The 26278-nt window shown below is 31.6% G+C and overlaps 1 protein-coding gene across 3 annotated transcripts; it reads right to left on the minus strand.

The window, feature by feature from the left end:
• Window positions 1-3145: 3145 nt before the first annotated feature.
• On the minus strand, window positions 3146-13010 carry LOC132286274 (homeobox protein knotted-1-like 3). Of its 3 annotated transcripts, none has more exons than XM_059788568.1 (6): window positions 11749-13010; window positions 8738-8858; window positions 5514-5707; window positions 5276-5407; window positions 4754-4890; window positions 3146-3694 (listed from the first exon to the last, which is right to left on the minus strand). In XM_059788568.1, exons 1-6 carry the CDS (start codon window positions 12547-12549, stop codon window positions 3658-3660), a joined length of 1422 nt encoding a protein of 473 aa, XP_059644551.1. In that variant the 5' UTR covers window positions 12550-13010; the 3' UTR covers window positions 3146-3657. The 3 variants fall into 3 exon arrangements, with proteins under 3 accessions (XP_059644551.1, XP_059644552.1, XP_059644553.1); XM_059788569.1 differs by having other exon boundaries at window positions 3146-3726; XM_059788570.1 differs by having other exon boundaries at window positions 3146-3686; window positions 11749-13009.
• Window positions 13011-26278: the final 13268 nt, after the last annotated feature.

Below are 26278 nucleotides of genomic sequence, written 5' to 3' on the forward strand. Positions count from 1 at the left end.
AAAATGGCGTGAGTAATGTTTTGAGTCCTTTTCAATTGTATATTCCAAATTTTAATAAATATCTATTTATTAAAATGAATTCAGATAACCTCTCTCTCCCCATAAATCAGGAGATGCAACTAAATGATTTAATATCTCAAGAAATTCAGTCAACAAGTTTTATACAATTTTTTAGCCGGATGATGAATATTCTTTAAAATTAAGTATTTTTTTAAAAAACAATTTTGTTCCCAGATAATTATTTTCAATATTTGATAATTTCAAAATTAGAAAAATACATACAATACTTCAAACTTTGGATCCAAAGAAAAATTTACTCGAATTTCTTTGAGTGGAACAACCTCTAATACTTGTGATGTTTGTAAAATACATTTTTTACTAAACGGAACCGAATATACTATTCACAATATATTGCTTGCTATTATATGCTATACAAATTGAGTCAAAAAGGGCACGTTTATTTTTTATTTTATTTTATTTTTTTTAATTTATAAATCAGTAAAAAATTTACCATAAACTTGTGATTTAAATTGGCAATAGAAAGGTTGTACGTAGTATTTATTAAGCTTACCCATGTGGTACAACTTCTCACTTTGGGTGATTAGATGATAAAAAGTCAACCCAAAATAAATGGTTTCTTATTCCAACTTGGCCCAACCAAACAAAATTTGGTCAAGGTACATCCCATGACCATGCATTAAATTTTAGGCCACCCCATTTTATGGTTAAATCCATTTACACACACACTCCTATATTCTTGGTAGTTTATAATTCTTGGTAGTATTTATCAGATTCCAAATATGGTGTCTCCTAAAGTTACTTTCCCAATTTGGCATAAAAAGACATAATTCATATTATTTTCGCTCTAAAATAAGTGTTCATTTTTTTTTTTTGGCTGTCCAAAAATATGTGTCATACTTCAAAATTCAATATACTATTTTTTTTAATATTCCTAATATACCCTTTGTCCTGAAATTATAATAGTAATTAAAACTTCTAAAAAAGCTATTATGAACCCCGCAATTCAAATTTGAAAGTTGACTACATTAAGTGGTTGGGTCAAGACAAACAACTTTTATACCGTACTCATAAATTACTATAAGGGCATATTAAGAAATTCATCTCATATTACTATAAATAAATCATAAAAAATAACTCTTAACAAATTGTATTCCCCGTAATACTCTTTGCGGGACGGCGGAAGTAGTTAAAAAAGAAAACAAAAAAAAATAATAATAATAATTCTTAATATATCAACTTTTATACCGTCTCATTCATCCGTTCATTCTATGAAAGTTGACTACATTAAGTGGTTGGGTTAAGACAAACAACTTTTATACCGTACTCATAAATTACAAGGGCATATTAAGAAATTCATCTCATATTACTCTAAAATAATTTTTAAAAAATTGTATTGGCGGAGAAAGTAGTTAAAAAAAAAAAAAGAAAAAAAAAAAGCTATGTTTATCATAGAATATAATGAAATATTTATTCAATCTACTCATTTTTATATTTATTTTTAAAAATAAATTTGATGAAATCACCTTTCAAAAAGTTAATCATAAGCTCCCTTGGTGAAGGGGATACCACGTGGGCTTATATCCGTTGGTGATCATAAACATAAGCCTCGCTTATACACTTATTTGATGTGATTTAGGATTTGACGACCATTCATAATGTTTTTAAAATAAGTGATTTTTTTCCTACCAGATAAAATGTTCATGGCAAGTGACTAAATTGTTCATATTTCTAAATAATTCAGAGATTTTTAATATAATTTTTTATATAAAGAATTATAATTCAAGGATTTTTTTTTTTTTTTCCTCACTTTACCCTGATTTTAATTACCATTGCTGAGGGCCAGTAGCCAGTCACTTTTGATGGGGACATCGACAAGAAATCTTTATAAAATTATATCCGCCCAACAATAGTTTAGTATGATGCTACTGTTTTCTATTCCCTTACAAGTACACTAAATTATTTGATAAGTTACTTCAAATTTAAGATAAAACAGAAACAACTTACCAATTAAAAAGGTAGAAGTATGAAAACGTTTCTCAAAATAAAAAATTAAGCCAATTAATCAAACCCCATAAATAAATAAATAAAAACCGATATATTACGACTTTTATGTGAATGTCATTGTATTGAGTTATTTTAAAATCTAAATATATCAATACAGTTGTTAACAAAAGTTAGAATATCATTTCTCTCTCTAACCAAATAAAGCAATAATGCAACCTCTCTATGTCCTCTCTTGAAATGTCGTGAAACTGCAATAATATTTCTTTTCCGGATCATCAAAATTACTTTCTTAACAGGCAATACAAAGAAAAGAACAAGGCAATACAATAAATCCCTATATTCCCTGAAATATAATCAAGAATATGCAATGACCCCTACAGATTAAATGAGTGCTTAATATTTACTATCACGTCTTCTTGTTCCCCATGTTTTTTTCTTCTTTTTTATTTAATGATTTTTCAGATGATAGAGAAGAAAAAAAATTTCATTCGAATCTCTCACTGTAAAGAAGAATTTTGTAAAGATATATATATAAATTCCGGAATCTCTCACTGGAAAAATAATTTCTTATATATATATATATATATATATGGCGAAGAAAAGGAGAAACTAAAAAGGTTTTTTTGTCTAGAAAATATAGTGTATTTAATCTGTGACGAGAGATTTGGAACAACTATTGGTATGCAAGTGTCGTCAAAATTATCATTTTCCAAAAGATAAATACATATTAAACTGTTATTGTTTTCTGCTGCTCATCAACTCAAAACTTGTTTAGGTTTGAACAAAACCACTCTTGAAATTTTACAGCACTTGTTTGTATATAAGAATAGCTAGTCTTGGGGACATGAAAATCAGTAAATATATACCCTAAAAGGGTTGTGCTATACAAACCAAAATTGGAAGCCAAAACAGTCCACTGAACTTCACTCTTTGGTCAAAAGTGGCATCAAATGTTGTTTGTATTTCAAACCGTACACACAACACTTTGCAAAGTGAAGGTTCCCATTTTCTTGCATACATAACAAATAACGTCCAGATTAAACAGAAAACTTCAACCATCAAATTTACCATGTAAATCTGCGATAACACGAAAACTCACAGAACTAAATGAAGAAAAATAGAAAGAAAAGGCACACTCGACAACTTGAAAACTTGAAATGGTGTTAAAAGTATGTTGAATGATAACCAAGAAGATTGCAAGCATTTGTACATCCATACATGTAACAAATCTATTTTTTACACTATAGTATCCGAGGAATCATGCCAGAAATTATTATCTTACTCTACATCCATACCTCGTAGCTAAATTTATTTATACAAAAACGATAAACAAAAATCTTGTATGTACCAATGTACGACGAACTGTCAAACTAAGTTTTGGTCATATATTCTTTAGAATTCTAACACACATGAACGTGGCAAAAATATTATTCTTCATCATCGCCTTCTCAGCACCGCTAACCACCTTTCCTAGAGAAGCACGATCGCGGTCATCTTTTTACTTGAATCCCATAAGGTTCACATCAAGCCTTATAGTGTCGAATTTTCTATGTAAACAGGTGTATTGCTGCTGTATGAATTACTGGAGGCGAAGCATGTCAAAAGATTTTGTCTTTCTGGTTTGTCCTTCACTTACACGAAACGATCACCACTGTTATCACCTGCATTACTTCGTTTACAAATTAAAATTGGTGGACATCCCTGGAGAATTTTGTGATAACAAAAGGTAATAGGGATTAATTTCTGATTTTCCCACCTAAAGATCAATAAGTCACACTAGGAAGTCTTATTGTTTCCTAAATGACTCCACATGAGTGCACAATTTGTTTATCTTTTTATTTCACCCTGTCGATTTTGAATTACAATATTGCCATTTACTTTATTCATGACATTTTTTAAATCATGAAATAATAAATGATATCTTAATAAACTTATAACTTATTTTCTAGAATTGCGAGATCCAAATTACAGAACAGTGTAAGCTTTTGTTTATATTAAACCAATTACGTAAACTTTTGGTTTGATGCGTATCCAAAATAAAGTAAAATATCTATTAACATAATTTTGTTAACTTTCAACATGTTAAACATATGGTCCTAAGTTTTGACTTGTACATTTCTGAACATAATTTTGTATGCTTTCAATAATTTTTAAATTTATTGTCATGGACCGAAGTTTTTGGCAACATTTTTAGTACACGTGTTTCCTTCAATTTTAATGTCAACTGTTTTGAGTTCCCTCAAATGGAAAAGATTTTATTATTCGGTGAACAAAAGAATATTGAAAGAAAGGAAGTTTTATAATTAATCATATAAAATTTTTGCTTATTCAAATAAATTTGAAAATAAAGTATATGGTTATGTAATATAGAAAATGAAAGTACACTAAAGAATATAAAAAATTATGTTATCCACGTTTAACAACAAATTTAAGAGTTTAAGCAATTAAATTTCGGATATATATATATATATATATATATATATATATATATTTGTTAATTGATTCAATAATTAGAATTTTATGGTTGGTCACAAGAGTGGCATGATCATAATTACAATGTCAAAACGATAAATATCTTACTTCTATGATCATGCAAACTAAGATTTAATGGTCTTTACTAAAAGTTAGGACTTATTGATCCTTAGGAAGGAAATTTATGACTTGCTCATACTTTTCCCTCCATCGTAACAATAATATAAGTAACTTAATATGCTTTCAATTGAAGTACCTTTTGCGCTTGCTCTTCAGGACCGTAGAAGTAGAAGGGTTACTGTGCCAGTTCCTTTTCCTCTGATTGATGAACCAATTATTTATCTGCTTCAACTGCAAGCCCGTTTCCTGTACTAATCTTGCTTTATCTTCCTCCTGAAACGATATGAATAAACACAGTGCTTAAACAGTTAACATGTGAAAAAATGTCTTTGATTAGCTTACCAAAATTTTTCAGAAGCTACTCATTTGTGTCTTTCCGAAAGCAATTTCAGTAATATGAGGTTTAATTAAACAGTAAAAAGCAAACTAAACAACCATTTGACAATATGGAGACACATATTTAGCAACAAGTCAAAATCCGGGCATGGTAGGTAAAAGATCCATACCAAACCTCTGGTTATTCTTTGGTTCTTTCCTTTCTAAAATGTGAAATTAATAGAACTAAGGCAAATAATATACCCATTCAAAGTTGACGTTAATTGAGCTTCTCAGCTGAGATGCAAGATAAATTATAAAGGTGTGACAATCCAAGACTTACTGTTGGGTATGGCCACTTGGAATGTGATTGCCACCAAGCTTTTAAGACAGAGGTGGTATCACCAGGTAGTTTCCCCGCCCTTCTCTTGCGTAAAATTTCCTCCCTAATATCCACTAGTTTTTCCTTGTAACCCTGTAAAATAAAATAATAATAAGAGAAAAATGGTATATAGGTTGATGACAATATAAAAAAAAATAATTTAAAAAAAAAATCCAAAAACAAATATTTAGGTCCTCACTTGTTTCAGTTCATGCTTCAGTTCTTGTCTTACACGCTCCATCAAGGATCTCTCACTCTCTGTTGGGATTAGAGGACCAAATCCCATGCTGTCATGACCGTCCAAACTTCCATCAAACAAGTTGGCATCACTATCTACCTGGTCGTCGTCGTCATCAGACATTGTTGCACCTGTGCCTTCTCCAGGAGAGACTCCTGTTCATATAATATGTGAAAGCAGCATTTGCTTTAGTATTTCATGATTAGCCAATGCATAATCTTACCATGGTTAAGCACATTTTAGTATTTCATGCTGTTGGTTCCTGACTCTTGTTACTTTGCCAGAAGAAACAATTTTAGCCCACAAAGGAAAAGAGAGCATCAGGCATTCCTCACAATCCAAGAAAGTCATTTAAGAATAATTCACATAAACCCGAGTAGCTAATGGATCATGTACTTATCTCAACAAAACCAGTGAAAAAGGCTTCAACTGATCAAACAAAATTTGATTACAAATAAAGTGGCTGAGAAAATGAACTCTATAACAAAGTACTAAGATTTTTCCGTAAAAAATAAATTATTCTGGTGTTGATAGGCAGCGGGGAATTCAAGGAGAATCATACTAGCATCAGATATTTAGATTCTTAGATAAAGGTGCTTCACAACCGAGTCATGAGGTAATTTTTTACAAAGCAATTTCATATTTCTCCATGTCTGATAGCAGAACAGGTGACATAGAGAATTCTCTTACACGAACCAAGGAAAGGGGATGCTTCATAACAATAGTTATGGGGGGGGGGGTGGGGAGAGGATTTCTTTGAAAAGTTATTCATAGACAGAATGCAGATACTAAAAATGAAGTTAAGCCACAAGCAAGAGAGGCATATACTGATTTGGAGAGAACGGATTTGGAATCCAGCCAGGCATATACTGATTTGCAGAGAACGGATTTGGAATCCAGCCCCGAATCCAAGATGTCATTTGGATGCAGTTTTGAAGTTAGGAATTTCCATTTCATCCAAACACTTGAATGGATTATTGTTTATTTTTAAATATATATATATATATATATATAGGTTTTATGATTTCCTTATTTTAGTTGAGTATGAACAATTAATAAATATGGATTCCTGTTTGGTTTTTAATGTGATGGGTAATGGGGTTTGAACGTGTCAACTGCTCCACAGTAGCCCCTATTTAGCAAGACTTGCATGTCAAAGCATATGCTAACTAAATGGAATATGGTTAAAAGAAGAGAGATTCTACCTCTCTCACAAGTAGGGAACTCTTCTTTGCTATCAAATTTGAGTAACTTTTCTTCTTCTGCCGTCATAATTAAAATATCTAGGTGTCTGATTTGGTTATGTGCGTCAGACGCAGATTTTATACCCATACCCGTGTCGAATTTGGATAAAAAGTCAAGATGCCCTTACTCTCAAATTTAGGGGTGTGACAGGTATCCTCCAGAGAAAAAACTTGACCTCATTCTAGATGCAATATGTTGCGAGCTTTCACTTTCCGGTGATATCTCATTCTTGGTGTAAAGCAGCGTATGCGTACAAACAATGAAGTTTAGCACATGCTGTCTGGTTAAGTCAGAATGGTAAAGGTGAATTTTGCACTATTTTAATCCGTCTTACAATAAGAAAGATCAACTTGCTAAATTTTTCATGAATATTGCTCACACCAGGTGAAAATCGACACTTGGTTTATGCATTGGCATGATTTATCTTTTTACAGATCATACAATATAACTAGTGATCTGCACAATATTTTTTTATCACAAATGTATCTTCACAGAGTGATCAATGAAGAAGACTCACGTTTCAGATTACCAGTCCATATGATATGAAAGGGTAATATAGGATTTGGATTCTCCTTAAAGGTGGGTACCAGAGAAGAACACTCACATGTCAGATTATCTATCCAAATGAGATACTACGTAATATAGTTGCTGCCTTGCTGGTTTCTCCATACAAGGTAAAGCAGGTATTGCTTATACAGCAAGGTGAGAACCCCATATACAACTGATATACATCCAGGTAACAATTAAATACATTTCCAGCTGTTGGTCTTTGGATTCCGTATAACAACACACTTGAGAGAATCACACGAAAAATGATGACAAGAAATTGACTTCCGGTTATAAATTTAAGAATTGAATGAACTGATAGCAAGTACTAACTTAAATATAAGGAGCAATGATTACATAATGAGAACTTAAACTGAATGGGTCATTACTAAATATGGTTAAGATGTCAATGAAGGTAAAAGTCAAAATTGAGCATACATTTTCTTCAGCTGAAACAAAGGGAAAAAACTACGCCTCAAAAATGGAAGCAATAGATTTAAGAATAGGCAGGAGATTCACTGAATATGCAATAACAAATTTAGAAATCTTCATTCTTGGTCACAGGAAATAAAAGTAGTTCTTTTCTTGGTTGAGGAGTTTGATTCTTCTTCAAATGCAGAATACCTATGTATCAAAAAATGGTGATAAATACCAAACCTCATTAAAGTAGGCAACTGCTGAACCATGTAATATTAGTGGGGGAATGTTATTTCTCCACTGTTTTTCCATATACTTTCTGATTAGAGTATCTAATGGTTGATAAGCGGAAAGACAACCACGGATTCGTGGCACAAAAAGAGACGGATATGATCTCATGTCAAATACTAATGAGAGTTAACATTATATCTTAAAATTAACATCTTCCTGAATTTCAGATCACCAGTGTAATTACAAACAACCGATAAAACTGCATTCACGTCGTGCATGGACGGAATTAATGTGTTTAAAATTGAGTCACTTCTATTTCTTGTTTCACTACGAATGTTTCCAGAAAAGAAGTTCCCAGTGATCAATTGAGAGTATGATTTTTGTGGAGGACCAAATCAATGAGGCACAGGGTTTCCTTTTTTTCTTTTTGGCAAGTGAGATAGGAGTTTTCACTAAAAATAAAAAATAAAAACAGTGGAAAAGATGTTTGTGCCAAGTCATAAAAACAACAACATAACATGTAATTAATAGCATTAATAGTTTAAAAATGTTAAACAAATGGAACCACTATAATATTAGTATGGCACGGAAGCATAAAAATTTTGCAGGTAAAAAGGGCATTGCAACTACAATAATACACATTATATTTCAAGCCAAAGGTGCAGTATTTTCTTTTCTTTTTGTGGGAAATCTGGAACATTAATTAGAAACAAACAAATCCATAATGGTAAAAAATGAAACATCACCTGTTAAGCTTTGTAGAGATTGCTCAATCTCCCAGCAAGCCATTACTGCTTCCATTGCATGAACACGAACATGTTGTTGCAGTTGTTCTTTAAAAGAACAAAGCAACAGGACGTAATGTGTCTACATTATGGATAGAAAAAGGATGAGAATAAGACAGCCATAAATGACAACTTTTCTTTAAATAGAGAACAAGTTCGCTGCAAAAAAAATCCCCCATAATAGTATATAACACATTCAGAAACTGACAAAAAACATAAGTGCTTAATACCTATTTCATTTAATATATATAACCAATAGTACAAACAAACATGTTCTTTTGTGATCAGTTAGTTCTATCCAACAACCCCAAACCTCTTCACCAGTGCATTCACTCCTAGTATGTCACGATAACTGAGATTCAAGCTTTTGTTCATTTCTTTTAAGAGTCAAGATGGAAACCTCTAACTAACCAGAAGCAAAATTCATTAATGGTACAGATAAAGATTGGAACATTATTGTGTGAAGCTCCTAGCCAGGTTGCAACTTAGTCAGTCAGACTTTCAGTTGATACAAGCAAGCTGAAAGCATTTTATCTATGTAACACTATGCTGGCATTATTTTCCTTCCGGATATTAAATTTGTGTGAGCCAAGTTTCCATATTTGCTTTCATTGACATAAAGCAAAAATAAAAAATTCAAATTTCTTGATTTATTCTAATTAATCACTACCAAATAATGCAAAGAAACAAACCATCTATGTTAACAGGACATAACAAAACAAGTGGAGTGAACAATTCTTGTTCATTTTTTTCCCTTGCAACTCAGTCGGATATTCAAAAGATTGCAACAACGTTCACAAAGTAAATTTGTATATAGGATGGATAGAGCAACCACAGTTGTGGACAAATATGATACAGAATGGTGATTGGACAAAAGATAATAGTTTTATTCGTGAACATAAGAGTACAAATTGGAGCATAAGATCCATTTTTTTCTAAATAATTAATGTACCATGAGTTAGCCGCATGTCATGAGATGTAAAACAAATCTGTCTGGTAAGAGTTCCGGAACTTATAACCTAGAAGGCTAGCACTTCACCTCTGTGCATAGCATTTAGTCCCCACTGCCCCAATTCCAATTGGATTGTCATAAAGTGCCACTGGCTACAAAACTACATAAGTGGCAAAATGAAGAATTTCCTACTTACACGTTCAAAAGATGTTATGGATTATCTTCATAAAAAATCCAATCCAGCCATTCAGAATAGCAGTTTTATTTTAGAGAAAATTCTCACTGCTAATAAATTAAGCTTTCAAACTCTAGTTTAAGCTTTCCCCATACGATGATAGGGTGTTGCAGCATATATGCTACTATAAATTTGCTGGTAGAGACTCCTGTCTGTGGTTGAACAACTCGATGATCATAAATTGAAGAACTCTAATCTCAAAGATATATGGAATGCATTTTTACGGATAGCTTAAGAGTGAGAGTCACTCCTATTTTAGCCCAAGTTCTAAAATAAGCAAAGCAGTACAAAACATTATGTGTGATATCCAATGAAGAAACTTGAAATCCATTTACATGAACTTGAGAAAAAAGAAGGCAGTTTTCATTCAACAAATCCAAGTAGTTAACTTGTGGATTTAGAAGTACTAACTTTTGAAAAAAATCAAAACTCTAGAAGCTAGAATGGACCAAATTATAATTATATACATAAACCAGTTACAGCTTAAAAGTAGAAAAATATTTCCATTATAATTGTCAAAACATATTATACAGTTTCTATCTAACTAAAACAGAAGGCAGAGAACACTGTGTTCAGTTATCCTGGAAAAGACTTCAAAGCAGTAGAATTGTATATGACTCCCATGCATCTCAATTTGACATCCTAACTTTCAGTGAAATTCTTGTTACAGTGTTCAAAATTTTAGATTAGTTCCAGAACGTTCTTCCTTTTTTGACCCATCATTTTTAATTTCCACATCTTGCAATAGCAAGACACATTTATTTCTTGAAAATAAAACTAAATAATAAAGTTTTTCGATAGATAAATTTTTTTTTTGATAAGTGATAGATAAATAACAAAACTAACGGCCTGATTCCCATGTGGACTAGCTAGATAGCTCCAATCAAGTAAGTATTGGGCATTCTCAAGTATGTTGACACATGGGAAAGATCAGCCCCGCTTGTCATCATGCCAAAGGTCAAGAGTGAAGCTTGCACATGTTTCAGAGTAAGCTGTGTTATGGCAATCTTTACAGTCACTCTGTCAGTGGCTCATTTTTGTTGTTATTGCTCATGGAGTCGGTCAATTATTGCATTACTTGTGAAACTTCCTTGTGGATAGTGTTGCAATCTCTTCTGTTTATTACTGCGCTCAAACTTTTTGCCTCCCACATAATCCAAAGTCAGCATGTTATGTTAAATTACATAATAAAGGGCTTCCAAATCATCAACCCTCAAAGCATAAAAATCCGACATTGGGCATGCTTAATATCATCAATCTAAGCATCCATTAACTGTTGTCATTCTTTAACAGCAACTCCAAACACCTAAATGACAATAGGAATTACCCCAAAACTAACCACACATCACCTTATATCCTTCCATTTTAAATGACAAATAGCCCCACATTTGATTGAAATCTTCAAGTTACAATCATCAAACAGGTAGCCTAACAGACTTTTCACACAATCTTATATCAACCAAGGTGCAGAGTACCTTTTTTCTCAAAGGAATAGACTTTTCATGCAATCTATATCTATCTAAATTGATAAACCCTAACAACCAGGAGATAAATTTGGAAGGTATTTAAGCATAAAATTAACTTCTGCACGAGTCTAGACTGCACATTATTACCATACAATACTTCAATTTAAACAATCAGAAGTATACACACCCTCATCAATTTCTCTTCAGTTTCATAAATAAGATGTACATCCCCCAATTAATAACACCAGTCCACAAATACCGACAAAATTCAAAAATAAAAAATAGAAAAATGGAAAAAAACAGAGTAGGAAAAGCTTACCATGAACTGATCAAGCTCCTTATCATCACCTAGATTACCATGTCCGAGAGCCGAATACTTGGAGACGACGCTCTGTGACTGTTCGAGCTGCGCATCGATCCTTGGCAACTGATCAACCGGCGTCGCAATACGCAGACACGCCACATGCGCCGACAACAACTGCTCGTAAAGCGGATGCGACAGTATTTCGGCTTTATGCCTCGCATTTTGCCAATTCATCACTCCACCGCCGCCGCCACCGCCGACTTCGCTGTCTGCTATCTGTCCTCCGCCGCCTCCGCCATTGTTCTCCACCTGATTGCTTCCGATGTTCCTATTACCATTGTTATTGTCGTTCAAATCGGCTGAATCGTGTGACATAGCAGCGGCGATCATCGAATCGTTAGAGACCTGAACGTCGTCCCTAACATCGCTGACATTCCGCTGAAGAATCGATCTCGAGAGCCACTGATTCGACGCCTGCGAAGCCATGGATTCAGAATTATTTGTGTGCAAATTGAGGAAATTGCCGTCGCTGTACTGGCTCTGTTGCCGGAGAATCGCGCTGTTGAGCCACGTCGGACCGACACCGACTTGCGACGCCTGTTGTTGCGGCGACTGATGGTGATGCTCCGGCGTTTTTCCGGCCGACTCCAAGATGAGCCTCTGTATGTCCTTGTGGTCCCTACCTCCACCGTCCGGCGAAGATTGACCGAGCTGTTCAGGTATTATAGTTCGCAGAACCGAAGCGTTTTCACCTAAATGTTGGTCAGAGAAATGTTGTAAAGCCATTTCTTGTGAGAGATGGTTTGGAAACGCCATCGACAATACACTCTCACACTAGTACTGTCATCATTTGTATCTATACATACATAAAATATGTTGAGAGAGAAACAACGGAGATATATTTACCGGTGAAGAACTATTACAATCTGTAACTACATGGACAGAAACTAAACAGAAATTCAAAATACCTGATACAAAATATTTTTATAATCAGGTGTTGATTTTGTAAACAGAGAGAGAAAGAGAGAGATTAATGCTAGCATATATACATATATGTATGTGTTTGTGTGTATATATAGGGAGAGGTGGCCTCCAGACCACCGGGAAGAAAACAAAAATTGAAGAGAGAGAAAGGGGGCAACTTATATAGGGAGCTCAGAGCTTTCTCTCTCTCTCTCTATCATGTAGAGAGAGAAAGAGGGGGAGTGGTTTGGCGGTTGGAAAAACTACTCGGCAAACCGCTGATTGTGAAATTGGTAGATGTGAGCTGTTTAGAGAGCGTGGAGGTGTGTGGTTGGATAGAAGAGAAATGGGGGATTAATCTGATCGGACGGTGAGGAGACCGTCAACGTGACTAAACTGTCGTCTCTGATGTCTTTAGAGAAATAAGAAAAAGGTGATATAGTAAGAGCGCGTGAAGGTCACGTAAGGACGCGTTTGGAGACAAAGTTTAGATAAATTAATAATGGAAAGGTAGAGTTTGGGTACACGAATGGATTGACGTACGTGCGAAGGAGTTGTTATTACGACGAACATGATTGAGTCGTTGTACCAACGGCGTGGAATGCTATTTATATGTACATCCTTAATTTTTACATTTTTTAATTCTCGGACAAATGATTTTTGACGGGTTGAAGGATTAATCCTTACTCGACTCAGACTACGAGTAATGCTGTTCAAATACAAACTGAACTTGACCCGGGTTAGAAAGAACTAGCTCGAATTTTTTTGATTAGTCATCTGATTAGTCGAGTTTGCCTTTTCTTAATCTAATTGAATAAAATTGGATCCATTTTTTATAATATTTAATTTTTTAAATAGAGAACTTTGCAATACTACACACTTGTTTATGGGTGTGTATATTGATAAATTCACGTTCAAATTTTTTATTTTTGGATTGAGCTCAGGGTAGAAAATCAAGTTAGTCTTGGATTAGTTTCGCATTCCATTACTCCTAAATGTAATTCTAAGAACTTAATGTAAATTTCTATAGATATAGCAAATAAGTTATTAGAAAATTAAATCTCTAGAAAAATTTATTTATAATAAATTAAAAAATTTGAATCCTTTGTTATTTCCCTTTTAGTACTATAGTGTGTACATGTAATATATTGAATAAAGGTGAACACTATTTTGAATCTCAAAGTAATGATATTAGAGGCTCGATTTAATAGGTTACAACATATTAAATCGAAATTTTAAGACAATTTGAAATAATTGTTTGACAACTTGATTAATTGTATTGCAGTGAAAACTATAACACGATTAAATTGAGAAAAATGATTAAAAAAATTCCGATTGGTGATCTTTCTGCATTGCTAACTAAGAAATTAAGAATCCTTGCTAGATAATTGAAGTCACACGAAAAATAGTTTCGTCAATTTTAACGTTGCTCTTTAATTAAGGTTGCAACCTATTATCTCAAGCTTTGAAATAATGATGTACATTAAACCTCTATTTAATGTCTTGTGCACATTTTTGATGCACTACAACGGCGAGAAAGCATATGGCAAAGGATCTAGACTCATATAGACAGATGAATAAAATGCGTAAAAAGTTTAGCTTGTTTGGATTGATTTTAATCCTGTTACCATGTTGGATTAACTAATCCTTCTTAAAATAATAATAATAATAGCTGGGGCGTGTTTTCCACGTTTTAAAAATGTGGTGTGGTAGTTGGCAACACTACTGGACTGAATTGATACCTCCCAACCAGAATTTCTCTATATTTCGGTAGGTCGTCGCTGGGGGTGACCGGCTATAGCCCGTGAACCAACTGTTTAACTTGGTACTCAAGCAACAATGCTAAAGACAAAAATCAAGGAAACATTAAAAAAAAGGAGATTAAATATGTTATTTACCTTTATTTTTATTTATTTTTTTATAATTATGATTTCATCCCTTTATATTTAATAATAATTTTGATATACCACCAAAATTCATTCAAAACTTTCCAACACCACCATGCTATTAATTTACCCTATATTTTTGTCAAACTGTGACTCAAAAGTTTATAATTGTTTTATTGTCCTTTGTGGGCTCTTTAATAGTGAGGGGGTTTTACGCTACACAACAATATGATTTTTAAACCATACACAAAGATAAGGCTATTGTGAAATGTGTTTTAAAATTCTAAATTTTATATTTATTTCATACAAACACAATAATGGCTCATTTGCTTTTAGATTATAATTATTTTTTTCATGGTTAAAAGATTTATTATTACTCATTTGTTGTATAACCTATATTTGCTTTGATAAGTCGAATCAATATTGTTAGTACGTAGTCAATTGTTGAGTCTTTATTTTTCTTTTTCTTTTTTAAAAAAAAGGTTTATGATTCTGGTTCTAATATTTTAAGAATTATTAGCATTAGTTCAGTTCCAATTTAGGTTAAAATATACAAAATTGAACAATATGCATCCCTAGTAAAAATTAATACTTGCATCAATCGAAATGAAGTTCAGCTATAATAATAACTTAGTGGTATTTTTTCTAATTGAAAGACGAAAGTTTAAATTTTCACTTTAAGAAAATGATAGAATTAATAATAATAATAACAATAAAAATATATATATTTGCCTAGCAAATGCATCAATACTTCGTACTAGTTGACAATGAATCTTTCATCATCACTTTGCTTCACTTGCCATCATAATTTCAGTTAAATCACATGCTAACTTTTCTATCTCCATAATCTTAATTAATGATTTATTTGATTTTCTCTTGCTCTAATATTACTTTTATTATTATATCATTATTGCTCGCATGTTTTAAGCTCGTAAAGCTCATTTTAATGATGAAAATTTTAATTCACACTAATTAATGAACCACACACGCATAAAATTAATGTAAACTTCTTTCGCACAATAATCAGAATTAATGTAAAAAGTAAAAGAAGGAAAATTGTACTTCCAACTCTTAAATGAAGCGACTAAGTAATGGTAATTAAAAGTGTTAGGATAAATTGTGTGATTTCAACTGAATTTATAAAAAAAAATGATTTGTTTGACAGCATGCATTGGCACTTTAAAATTGAAACTGAAGATCATAGGAACTCAAATTTAACCTAAATTTTTTTATTTACTGAAAAAAAAAAATTTAACGTAATTTTCTTCTAATTTAAATTATGGATTTCATACACCAACAGCAGAAAAAAGGAATTTTTTTTCCATTTTCTCCTGTCGTTTTCTGACCAAACAAGTGAGATTTTTTTGGCAGGGTCCATTTATGGACATGGTGCATGTCTTTTTTGTAGGATTAAATAGTTAGTTAATTGAAATTGATTATCTTGATGTGCAATTAATTTTTTCAAAAATTAAATAACAATTGATGGGAAATTAAGTAGTTGAAGGAAAAAAGTTTCAAAATGTATTGGTCAAAATTCAGACATTAAATGTGATTGATGTGTATAGCATTTAGAGTGAAAGTAATGGCCTAACTTTAATAGTGATAAATACCCTTCATTTTTGTATAAATGCACTTTAAAAAAATAATAATAATAATTTCTGATAAATCAATGGATTTTTAAAATTCAGGAATCATTTTGACAATTAGTGGAGTTTTTCTTTTATTATAATTATTTTTTTTTTGATTTTTAGCTTTTTATCAAAATAAGAATACTAAAAATAATAAGACAAGAAAGGGAAACATCTAGCGTCGCCACTTGCGGAGACTAAGGGACACTTGGCGGAAAGATATCGTTTGGACCACATGTAGGGAATGTCTAGAATCACGCGCTTAGATAACCGAATCTTGGACGTACACGTGGAGAAATCAAAGCGCGTAGGACCACCTTATGGTTTTATACTCGTGTGGTCCTCCGCCGGCTTAATTAAAGAGAACAACTGTGGAGGTGGGGTCCACAGAAGACAACTTGATGAGGGACCAGGTTTATGTAAACAACTACTGCAGACATCAGGGTGTTGGACTGTGCTCTCTAGTTGTATGAATGGCTCGCACAATCAATTAAATCCAAATCAATTCAAATTTCACAAATTGATTTGATTTTAAAATTTATACATTTCATTTGAGTTTCAAATATAAAAAATTCAAATGAGATGGCGCAGCTTGATTCAACACGTTATATTAGAACACACAATATTACTTTTTATAGGGATAAGTCTTTGCGTTGAATATCATAAAAAGTGTGTCTTTCTCTCATTTAATATTAATTAATTTTCAAATGAGATGGTACTATCAATCCAAAAGATACAATACCGTGTTGTAATCTAAATAACGTATAAAAAGAGCAAGAGCATGGACGGTGTAAAATTTAAGTAATGCATAGTGAAAAAATGAGCGTGAATGATCAGAACTTAAAAAAAATACTCGTTAAGAATAATTATATGACTTAAGTTTAAAAGTACGTAATAAAAGAGCTAAGGTAATGATTTGCAGTCTCATCACGGACAAGTAAAAATGGATTAAGAAATTCATCATTTTCAAGAAAAAAAAAATTACAAAAAGATTGCTACATTTTACGCCTAGGGCTAAATAGAAAGATGGGAATCTGATTTCCAAAACAAATGAGTATGTATAATTTACGTATTAAAAAATATAATAATAAAAATAAAAAATACCTGCTGTATTTTCCTCCTCTTCTGTTTTTTTTTTTTGAGAAGTTGGGTATTTTTTATTTTAATTAAAGACCTCAAAAATATGGTTGGAAAGAGCAGGCACGCAGAGAGCACGTGATCTTTAAACCAAGTACAGTATGAGAAACACATATAGGGGTATTTAGGTATATTCAGATTATGAAGTAATGAATGTGGACCTCAAACTCTGTTTGTCACGGTTCTCTGTATTGTCCAGAAATGGAAGTTAAACGTCTCGTGTCTTATCTGTCCAATCGCTGCTTTTCCCGCCCCACGCGTGATTTCTCTTTTTCCACGTCATTGACTTATTGGTTTCTTTTTTTTTTTCTTTTTTTCATTTTTTGTCGTTGAATTTGTGAGTAGTACTCATTTGTCCGTACTAAGGAGGTTTGTAATTTGTTTTTTAAAAATATCTGTAAGAAAATCTTTTCAAGGACCTTTTCCATCTTTTTATTTTTTAATCATTCAAACACGAGGAATCTTTTTTTTTTTTTTTTTTTTTCATCTTATTACTTCTTCAATTATTTAACCATGAGAAAAAGGTTATTACCATTCCCTCATTTATTTTTATGTTTTTTCCTAACAAATAATATAATTTATTTATTTTTTCTCCTAATTATCAAAACAGGAAATAATATGTTATCAATGAATTTTTAATTCAAAATGAAATGAATGGCTTTGGCTAGCTATATCAATTTAATCAACGAGTTTGGATAGGGAGTTTAAAACATATGAAGTCCTGAACTCACAATTAATAATTGATATATAAATAAATATTATTTTATTAATTATATATATATACACAAATTATAATGATTTAAAATTTTAACAACATTTTTATTATCATTGATTGTTAATATTTGACTATACTAAAAAAAATTACACAATTTATCTTAAATTTGTTCAAGTTTAAATTGTTTTTCTTAAAATATATGTATATTGAGTGCTCGTCCAGAACACACCCCGACTCCAACTTGGAAGTTCTAAATCGGATTTGCAAAAAAAAAAATTTGTTCATGCCCCATACCAAATCCGTCCTACTGACATCCCTAGTTTTATTTCATATAATCAAGTTTTATTTTATAATATTTAAGAATAGTTGTCTTTTTAATACATATTCTATCCTAATCTTATAAACACTGATTTAGATGTTTAATAGGGTCAAATGAAGAAAACACCGTTATAGTATATTTATATTACGTATCACGTTTCTCATGTACATAAAACATCCCCTATAATTTAAATTTTGTGCAGATTGGACTCTCCTGGTCTCCTGACACATTTAAACTGTATTTTGATAAAATTGCCCTTATGTACATATTTATATATTATTTTAAAATACATCATTTTATGAAATGACAAAAATGATTATTTAACACATGAAGGGTGTGATTCGCACTCTAAACATACTATAAGGTTGTTTCGACTTTATAAACAATTATTATTTTTAATGTTTTGATCTTGATGATTATATTTAATTGAGAACTTAGTTTTATCACAATTTGAATAGTGTGATGAAGATAGGTAATTAAACACTCATTTATGTATTTTTTTTTTCAATAAAGATTTAACACCCATTTATTACTTGTAAAGAATTTTATATATATATATATGTGTGTGTGTGTGTGTGTGTATATTTTGAAAATTTATTATAAATTCTAAAGTAAAAAAAATTAGATGTATATTATTTATATATAATAAATAAGTATCTTTAATTTAATTTAACCAATAAAATAACTAAGAAGTAGGTAGGTGGCTGATAATCAATTTTAATGGATTAACAAGACGTTGGCAAAGTTTTACAACATCCAATTTAGAAGAAGACACTTAGCATGCAAACAAGTTTGATTAAGCTTATATTATGATCCCACTACCAAATATTAATTCCAAAGTTGGATTATTCTCTTTAAATACTCGCAATAATCAGTGATTAGTATTATTATTTTATAATTAATATTGTTTGTAGTTTGTGTTTAATAACAACAAAGTGTTTGGTAAGGTGTGACTTTTTCAATTTTATTTTTAAATTGAGTGGGACCTATATAGATTTTTTTTTTCTTGTGGGACCTATATAATTGATTAGTAGATTACCACCAAATAATAATCCCAAAACTTAGAATGCCAAGTTTAAATTGACTGTTTACAGACATTTGTGTACTAATCAATTTTGACATTTTATTACCGAACAATGAATAGATCTGTGAAAAAGTTAAAAACTAAATTTTAAAAACACCAAATATTTGGAATGAATTGATCTTACACAATTGATTTTGGGACAAGGATGATCCGTCCAACCCGGCGGATTGCCATTCCTTGTTTGATGAAAGAGTATAGACAAAATCATAAACCTAAATTCCTAATCATCTCTAGTAACTTTTTCCCGGTTTTTAGTGGTGAAATTTTACTGTATTTATTTTGAAATTTCATGACTTTTAATGATGAATTTCATCACCAAAAACTACTTTGAATTTCAACAATATAAATGATGAATTTTTATTGATTTCAACACAGTAAATTTTACTAATTTTAAAATTTTAAATGATAAATTTTTATAAGCAAGCAAAAACAAATGAAATTTTACTATTATAGAGGTAAAATTCACCATTAATAAAAGTGGTAAATGTCACATAATAAGAAGCAGAGGAGAAGATTTGTGGGCGATGACTGATACACCTTTTTCCTATTAAATTTGGGTCTAAATTCCCAACCTCAGGACCAATGTTTCGAGACCAATGTTTCGAGACTGGTGGAGAGAAATTCATAACCCTTAGTGGTAAATAATTTAAGTCTATTATTAAAGTAAACATCGGCACATGAACAATTATATCATAACACAGTAATTCTCATTTTCAACAGATAAATTATGATTTTCAACGCATCAAATTTGGCCGAAATAAATAGATTAAATATGTTAAAAACGGATTTAATTGTGTTGAAAAATTTCACAGAGTTGTGTTTAACATCTCAATTTATAGAAAGAGATTAAGAAAAAGGAAAGTGGAGTAGTCAATTTTTTTTTATTTTTTTTTCCTGAATAATAGTCGTCTACAAAATTTATTATTGTATTTTTTCATAGAAGACGTCTTTATATACATGTATGTTCAAATATTTTAAAAATTAGACTAAACAGACTCACCACTTGAGGATCTTAAGTGAGCTAGTCGGACCATGTATAAGAACATTCACGGACAAGGGCGAGTGTTTTTTTTTTTTTTTTTTTTTTTTTTTTTTTTTTTTTTTTTTTTTTTTTTTTAATATGTACACAAATGTAAGATGATAATTGTTATTTTGGATTTCTCACTAATGATTCAAATTTTATTTTAGTTATTGAGTAATGCTGTCAAGAGATCGATTCCATGATAATGATACAAATTCTCTATTTTTAATGGATCATGTACAAATATTAAAAGGCCATCTAATCATTTAAAAGAAAATTATACATAAATTATATACTTAAATTTTTTGAATCAAATTCTCTTACATTAGATCATATGAATCAATCAAAATTTTATATATATTTTTTATTTTATTTCATTTAATCAAATTAAATTGTTATGCTTGACTATAATTTCATTTTATAATATTTTGAGTTAATTTTTTTTAGTGAGATTATTTTAATATGGACTACATCAAGATGTAACTAGTGCACTAATTTGTTCTTGTTTTTATTTATTTTTTAATATATATCAAAATATGGTAATAATAAAAAAATAAAAAATAAAAAAAAAAACTCAAAATAAGTATAATAAAGTCAAATTCCGGATAGCATTACTCTTGTTTATCTCAATTTACTAGTCATCAAGAACTTGTCTCATCCCACGTTTTACAGAAGTCAAGAATATTTATTGTTATTGTTCGGCGTGGATGTGACCCTAAATGTTGACTAGCTCCCTAAAATTTTGCATATTACTTTCTTTTTTTTAATAATCAATCATATTTATATAGTCCCCTTTTCTTATTAAGAAAATGGATCAAATTTTGACTAGTCTTCTAAAATTTCATGTGGCTAACATGACTGGACGGGTTTTATTTTTATAATTTCAAAGCACACCTATCATTTAAGTTAGAAGTATAATTTAAAAATAAAATTTTAAAAATTTACCTCCTAAATTCTTACTAACACCGTAATACCTTTGGGTACAAGAAATTTGGATGAGCTATATGCTAAACAAATTTTGGATAGTACAATCTGACATTGCTTAAGAAAACCAAAGTTGAAGCATTTATTTGTAACCTTTTAGGATATAATTTAAAAATAAAATCACGAGAATTCGGATTGAAAACGGATAATATAATATCATGTGGTGAAATAGACTATTACAAATAATATACTATTTTATTACTTTGCTTCATGATTTGTATATCTTTTCTGGCTTAACTATTGTGTTTGTATTGCCGTTGACTTGACCTTTGTGTCTTTGAAATGATATATGATATCGTTTTCATACTAAAATAAAAAAATAAAAAAGAAAGAGTAAAAAGCAATAAACCCTGAATTTACTCTCTCTCTCTCAAGAAACCCTGAACTAAGTAATGCCCCCTAAACTATTTAAAAAATGTAATGTAAGGACAAAATCCAAATTCGTCGACGCCAGAGTTCGCCGGAAATATTAGATTACAAAATTGCCCTTATCATTTTAGTGTCAAACACCATCTCACACCGTCCACATTTTATTGCCGAATAGGAACCAACCCACTACCCAATTAACTCATAAATCCATTCGGAAACCATAGCTCCTTCAGCCATTGCCATATTGATGATAAGAAAAACCAAAATTAAAACACATTTTTATTATCTTATTTTGCAACTCATCACATCTTTATCATATTAAAAAAAAAAACTTATATTGTCCGTTACAAAATATTGCAGAACAGACCACTACCAAAACCAAATCAAATACAAATGTAACTAAAATTCATGTATTTGCAAACTGTTTGTAATATCTTCTTGATATATTCATAGCTTACCTGGGTTTTGGGATTACTCCCTCTCTCTAAAAATCAGTAGCAGAAATAGAGATTCAAATACTTATTTGGCTTTGATATTTTGAGGTTTGGCTTCTGATGTACTATTTGGAAATTAAGTTGATTAAATATAGGGAAAGTGAGTAGAGAGAGGAGTGGTGGGTTTCGTCTGTTATTGTTGGAAGGTTGCAGAGCATAGAAAGATTGCAATTTTCAGAGCATGGAGAGCGATTGGGGCCAATTAAAAAGGGTAGGATTGTCATTTTCAATTTATAGCATAGGTCAGTGACACTAATTTGGTTGTTTTTGTAAAAATTCAGATAGTTTAGGGAGTTTTTTGTTAAAAAAAAAAATAGTTTTGGAGGGTTTTTTTTGGGAGGGAGAGTAAAGTACAGGAGAGTTTCTTGCACTTTATTCCAAAAATAATAATATAATAATACTGTAGTGTCCAATTGGATCAGGTCTTTGTGATGTCCTGTTGAAAGTGTGGCTCATGAACGATTCATGATTGAATTTACATATAATTGGTAAAAAAAACAATCTTCTCCTCTCAAATAATCAAAAATAATTTCTAAACTCTTTTTCCCCTGAAAGAATACAAAATTAGTTATGTTTGGAGTTTCAACTTTATAAAAAGAGGTTGATCAAAAATAACCTGGAATGAAGTGGTTTAAACTAAAATTAAATAATTGAATCTAGTAGAAGAAATGATCTCGTTTGTTTGGGATAAAAGTTTGAATGATGATGACAAAAAGCAAGGGGTATAATCTAGGAAAGGGTTTCAAGAACATCAAAAATAGAAAATAATTTAAAAAATTTATAAAAGATTGTTCTCCATAATCAAGTTCTCTTTCCGAGTAATTATTAGATAGTCTTGATCCATTGACACTTGATGGACCAGTTAAATCAAAACTTTCCGATTGAGAAAATGACTCTACTAGATTGTACTAATATATTATAAAGAAATCTTAACATGAATTTTTATTGAATTAGTTCGACACATGACAAATGAACCAGGACCATCCAATAATTACCATAAGAGAGAGTTAATTCATAGAAGTGATGCATTATATCATAAATGGTGCATAATTCAATGTAAAAGAAGTACTATTCTACTATGAGAAAGCTATCACAAGTAGTGAAAATTGTGTTCATGCAATCAGTACCCCCATGCTCAATGAGTCCATTGACAGTCATGTCCAAAAGAAAATTTTCAAAGTAATTTGGCACTTGGTAACACAAAAGCATCATGGGGGGGTCCAAATCAGAGAAGGCAAACCCTGGGTTTTCCATACCTTTACAAATAGTGCAAAAAATTGACAGAAAAATCCAATCACAAATCTTTTTCCATCCCATTTCCCCCCAGCTGGATTGAAATTGAAATGTGCAGGACATGATTGTTCCAATGCATTATCAACATCGATATGTCTAATTCCTTTAGGCGTGACAATGGCGCCGCCCCACAATCCATGAGACTTTTTTTTCTTTGAATACCATTACGTAACACAATATAAAACAAGAAGAATACTCTTTTTGAATTATTCTATCCATATTCGATGAATCATGATGTATTACGTTTCATATCAAAGACTTTCATTCTGTACTCATTTGATATATGCTTTTCAAAGCGCACTTATCGCTAAAATTATTGAACAAATTTAAGGGCATTTATATTTTTATTTTTTGAAATGGCATCTATTTATGTGGAGGAATCGCTAAAATTATTGAACAAATTAAAGGGCATTTTTATTTTTATTTTTTGAAATGGCATCTATTTATGTGGAGGAATTTAGCTAAAAGTGGCTCCAAAGAAATGCTCACCAACTGTGCTATAGGGACATTCGTTCAAAAAGACGAGTCAAAGTTCACAATATGCTCCCCCATAGTCTCAAATAAGAGGTGTGAACGGTTAGCATTGTCAAATGACAAAATTAGGAATATGATCAAAATGATTAAATATTGCAAATGAATGTTTTTGATTTTGGGATTTTGAACCTTTGATAGGATAAGGTTGTACTAGAACTTGAATGAGTCTGTCCCAATCCCATGATGCCATTTCTTCCCCACCCTCTTTTCCCACGTATTGTCTCTTCCCCTCAATTTAGGCCTTTTCTAAGAAGTCATGGACCACACAAGCACTTACAAGCCATCTCCTTCCATGGACCACAAAACCACCTCTTCCGCTCTCTCATTCTCTCTCTCACACACACAGTCACACACACAAACATAAATTGGTGTTCCCCACACATCCCTAGGATAATTTACTGCTCGACCCCTACTAATGGTGAATACTTGAGGTGGTATACTGTTCTTGAAATCACAAAAATAAGGAAGCTCCAGTCTCTATATGCTTCCACATTTATTCCTTTTAGCATCATGCCTTATAGAAAGATGCAATTCAATGGTATAATAATCAAAGTCATAGTAGTCTTTATTGATCCCAATGAAAAGTTCAGATTTGATTGGTTTGACCTTCTGTTTGAGTTAGTTTTCTCAATTTCAAATTACTTTTCACTGCTTTTGCAGCTTTGCTAAGGTCTGTTTGGTATGCATTTTATTTTTGGTATATTTATTTTTGTCCAGTATTGTAGCAACAAACAATGAAAAAAACATGTTTAATAAAAAATGTTTTGTTTTGCATAGTGTCAAAACGTTTCGTGAATAGTGGTCAAAAATCAAAACACCAATTTGTTATTTTTACACATTTCAGCATTGCAGTAACGATACTGTAACGATAAACAGTAAATTATTATTTTTTGAATAACTTTTTAATGACATTTTTAAACTAATCATTATATTTTTCAAACTTGCAATACTTTTTATACCAAATATTTTTTCATATTTTTGTTTCTAAAAATCTTGAACGTTACCAAACGTGTTCAGATTACTATTCAAACACTCTATAACAAAATACTTGTTTTTTTTAGTTAAAAACAAAACATCAAAAACAAAACGCGAACCGAACAAGTAAATGAAACGCGAGACACTGTTGTGTAGGCCTTTTGACCTCTAAGTAGGTCCATCAGATTGGGCATTGATTATGGGCTTAAATCACCAACAAATTAACAAAACCTTGGCTAATCATCATTGTGGGCCATGATTATGGGCTTTGGGCCTGATTATCGTTGTTATTTAGACTAGGCTGCCAAATTGGATGATTCTGAGCCAGTTTAATGGAGATTGTTTCAGGACTTATAACAGTCATCTCGGGCCGACCAGTTGGTCCAAAATTGAACGTGTAATTCAGTTCGAAGTTGGATCAATTGGGTTTTAGAAAATTGGGCCCAATAATAAGCCTCATTCTGGCCTGATTTGGATCAATGTATATGTTTTGATAACTGTAGGTAGAATCCTGTGATGTTATTTCAAATTTTCGGGCTGCACTTAAAATTGTTTCGTTTAAACCCATCCATGTCCCACTCTGGAATCTGCTTGTAGTTCGGATCAGGCTGAGATTAAGTCTCCCGGGCTGCGCCCTCCGGGCCTTTAATCGGACCAATTTATTATTATAATAATTATTTGTGTTTTTTTGAAAAAATAAAAAATAAAAATAAATACAGACAAAGTAAAGGCTATCTCCTCAACTTTGCATCATGCAATGCTTGTTATAAGAAAAATCGTGAAGAACTTGCAAGTGCAACTTAAAGGGTAAGAGCATTCCGTGGTCAAATTGTGGCCTGCAAAAGCTGATGGTGTGGGGCTAGCCAATGGCGGGCCCTAGCCAAAGCACTTCAGTGGCAGTGCTTTGGCTAGCTAGATGGACTAGCCAAATATGACTTAACTAGGTTGACTTAACTCTCATTCATTTACAAATGTGAAAGAGAGTCAAATGACTAGCACCATAATTATTAAAAAATGGCTAAACACCATACATGATGCTCTAAAAATTGGAAAATGAGGAGAACAAGTAAAAGGGTACCACCACACCAACTGACCCACCAGCTAATGTAGGTGACATGATAGATGGGGAGAAGACAATACATG

The sequence above is a fragment of the Cornus florida genome, unplaced genomic scaffold (assembly GCF_030987335.1).
Source record: "Cornus florida cultivar Cherokee Brave unplaced genomic scaffold, ASM3098733v1 CherokeeBrave_3.0.0_Hap2_Chr11, whole genome shotgun sequence".
Lineage (NCBI taxonomy): Eukaryota > Viridiplantae > Streptophyta > Magnoliopsida > Cornales > Cornaceae > Cornus > Cornus florida.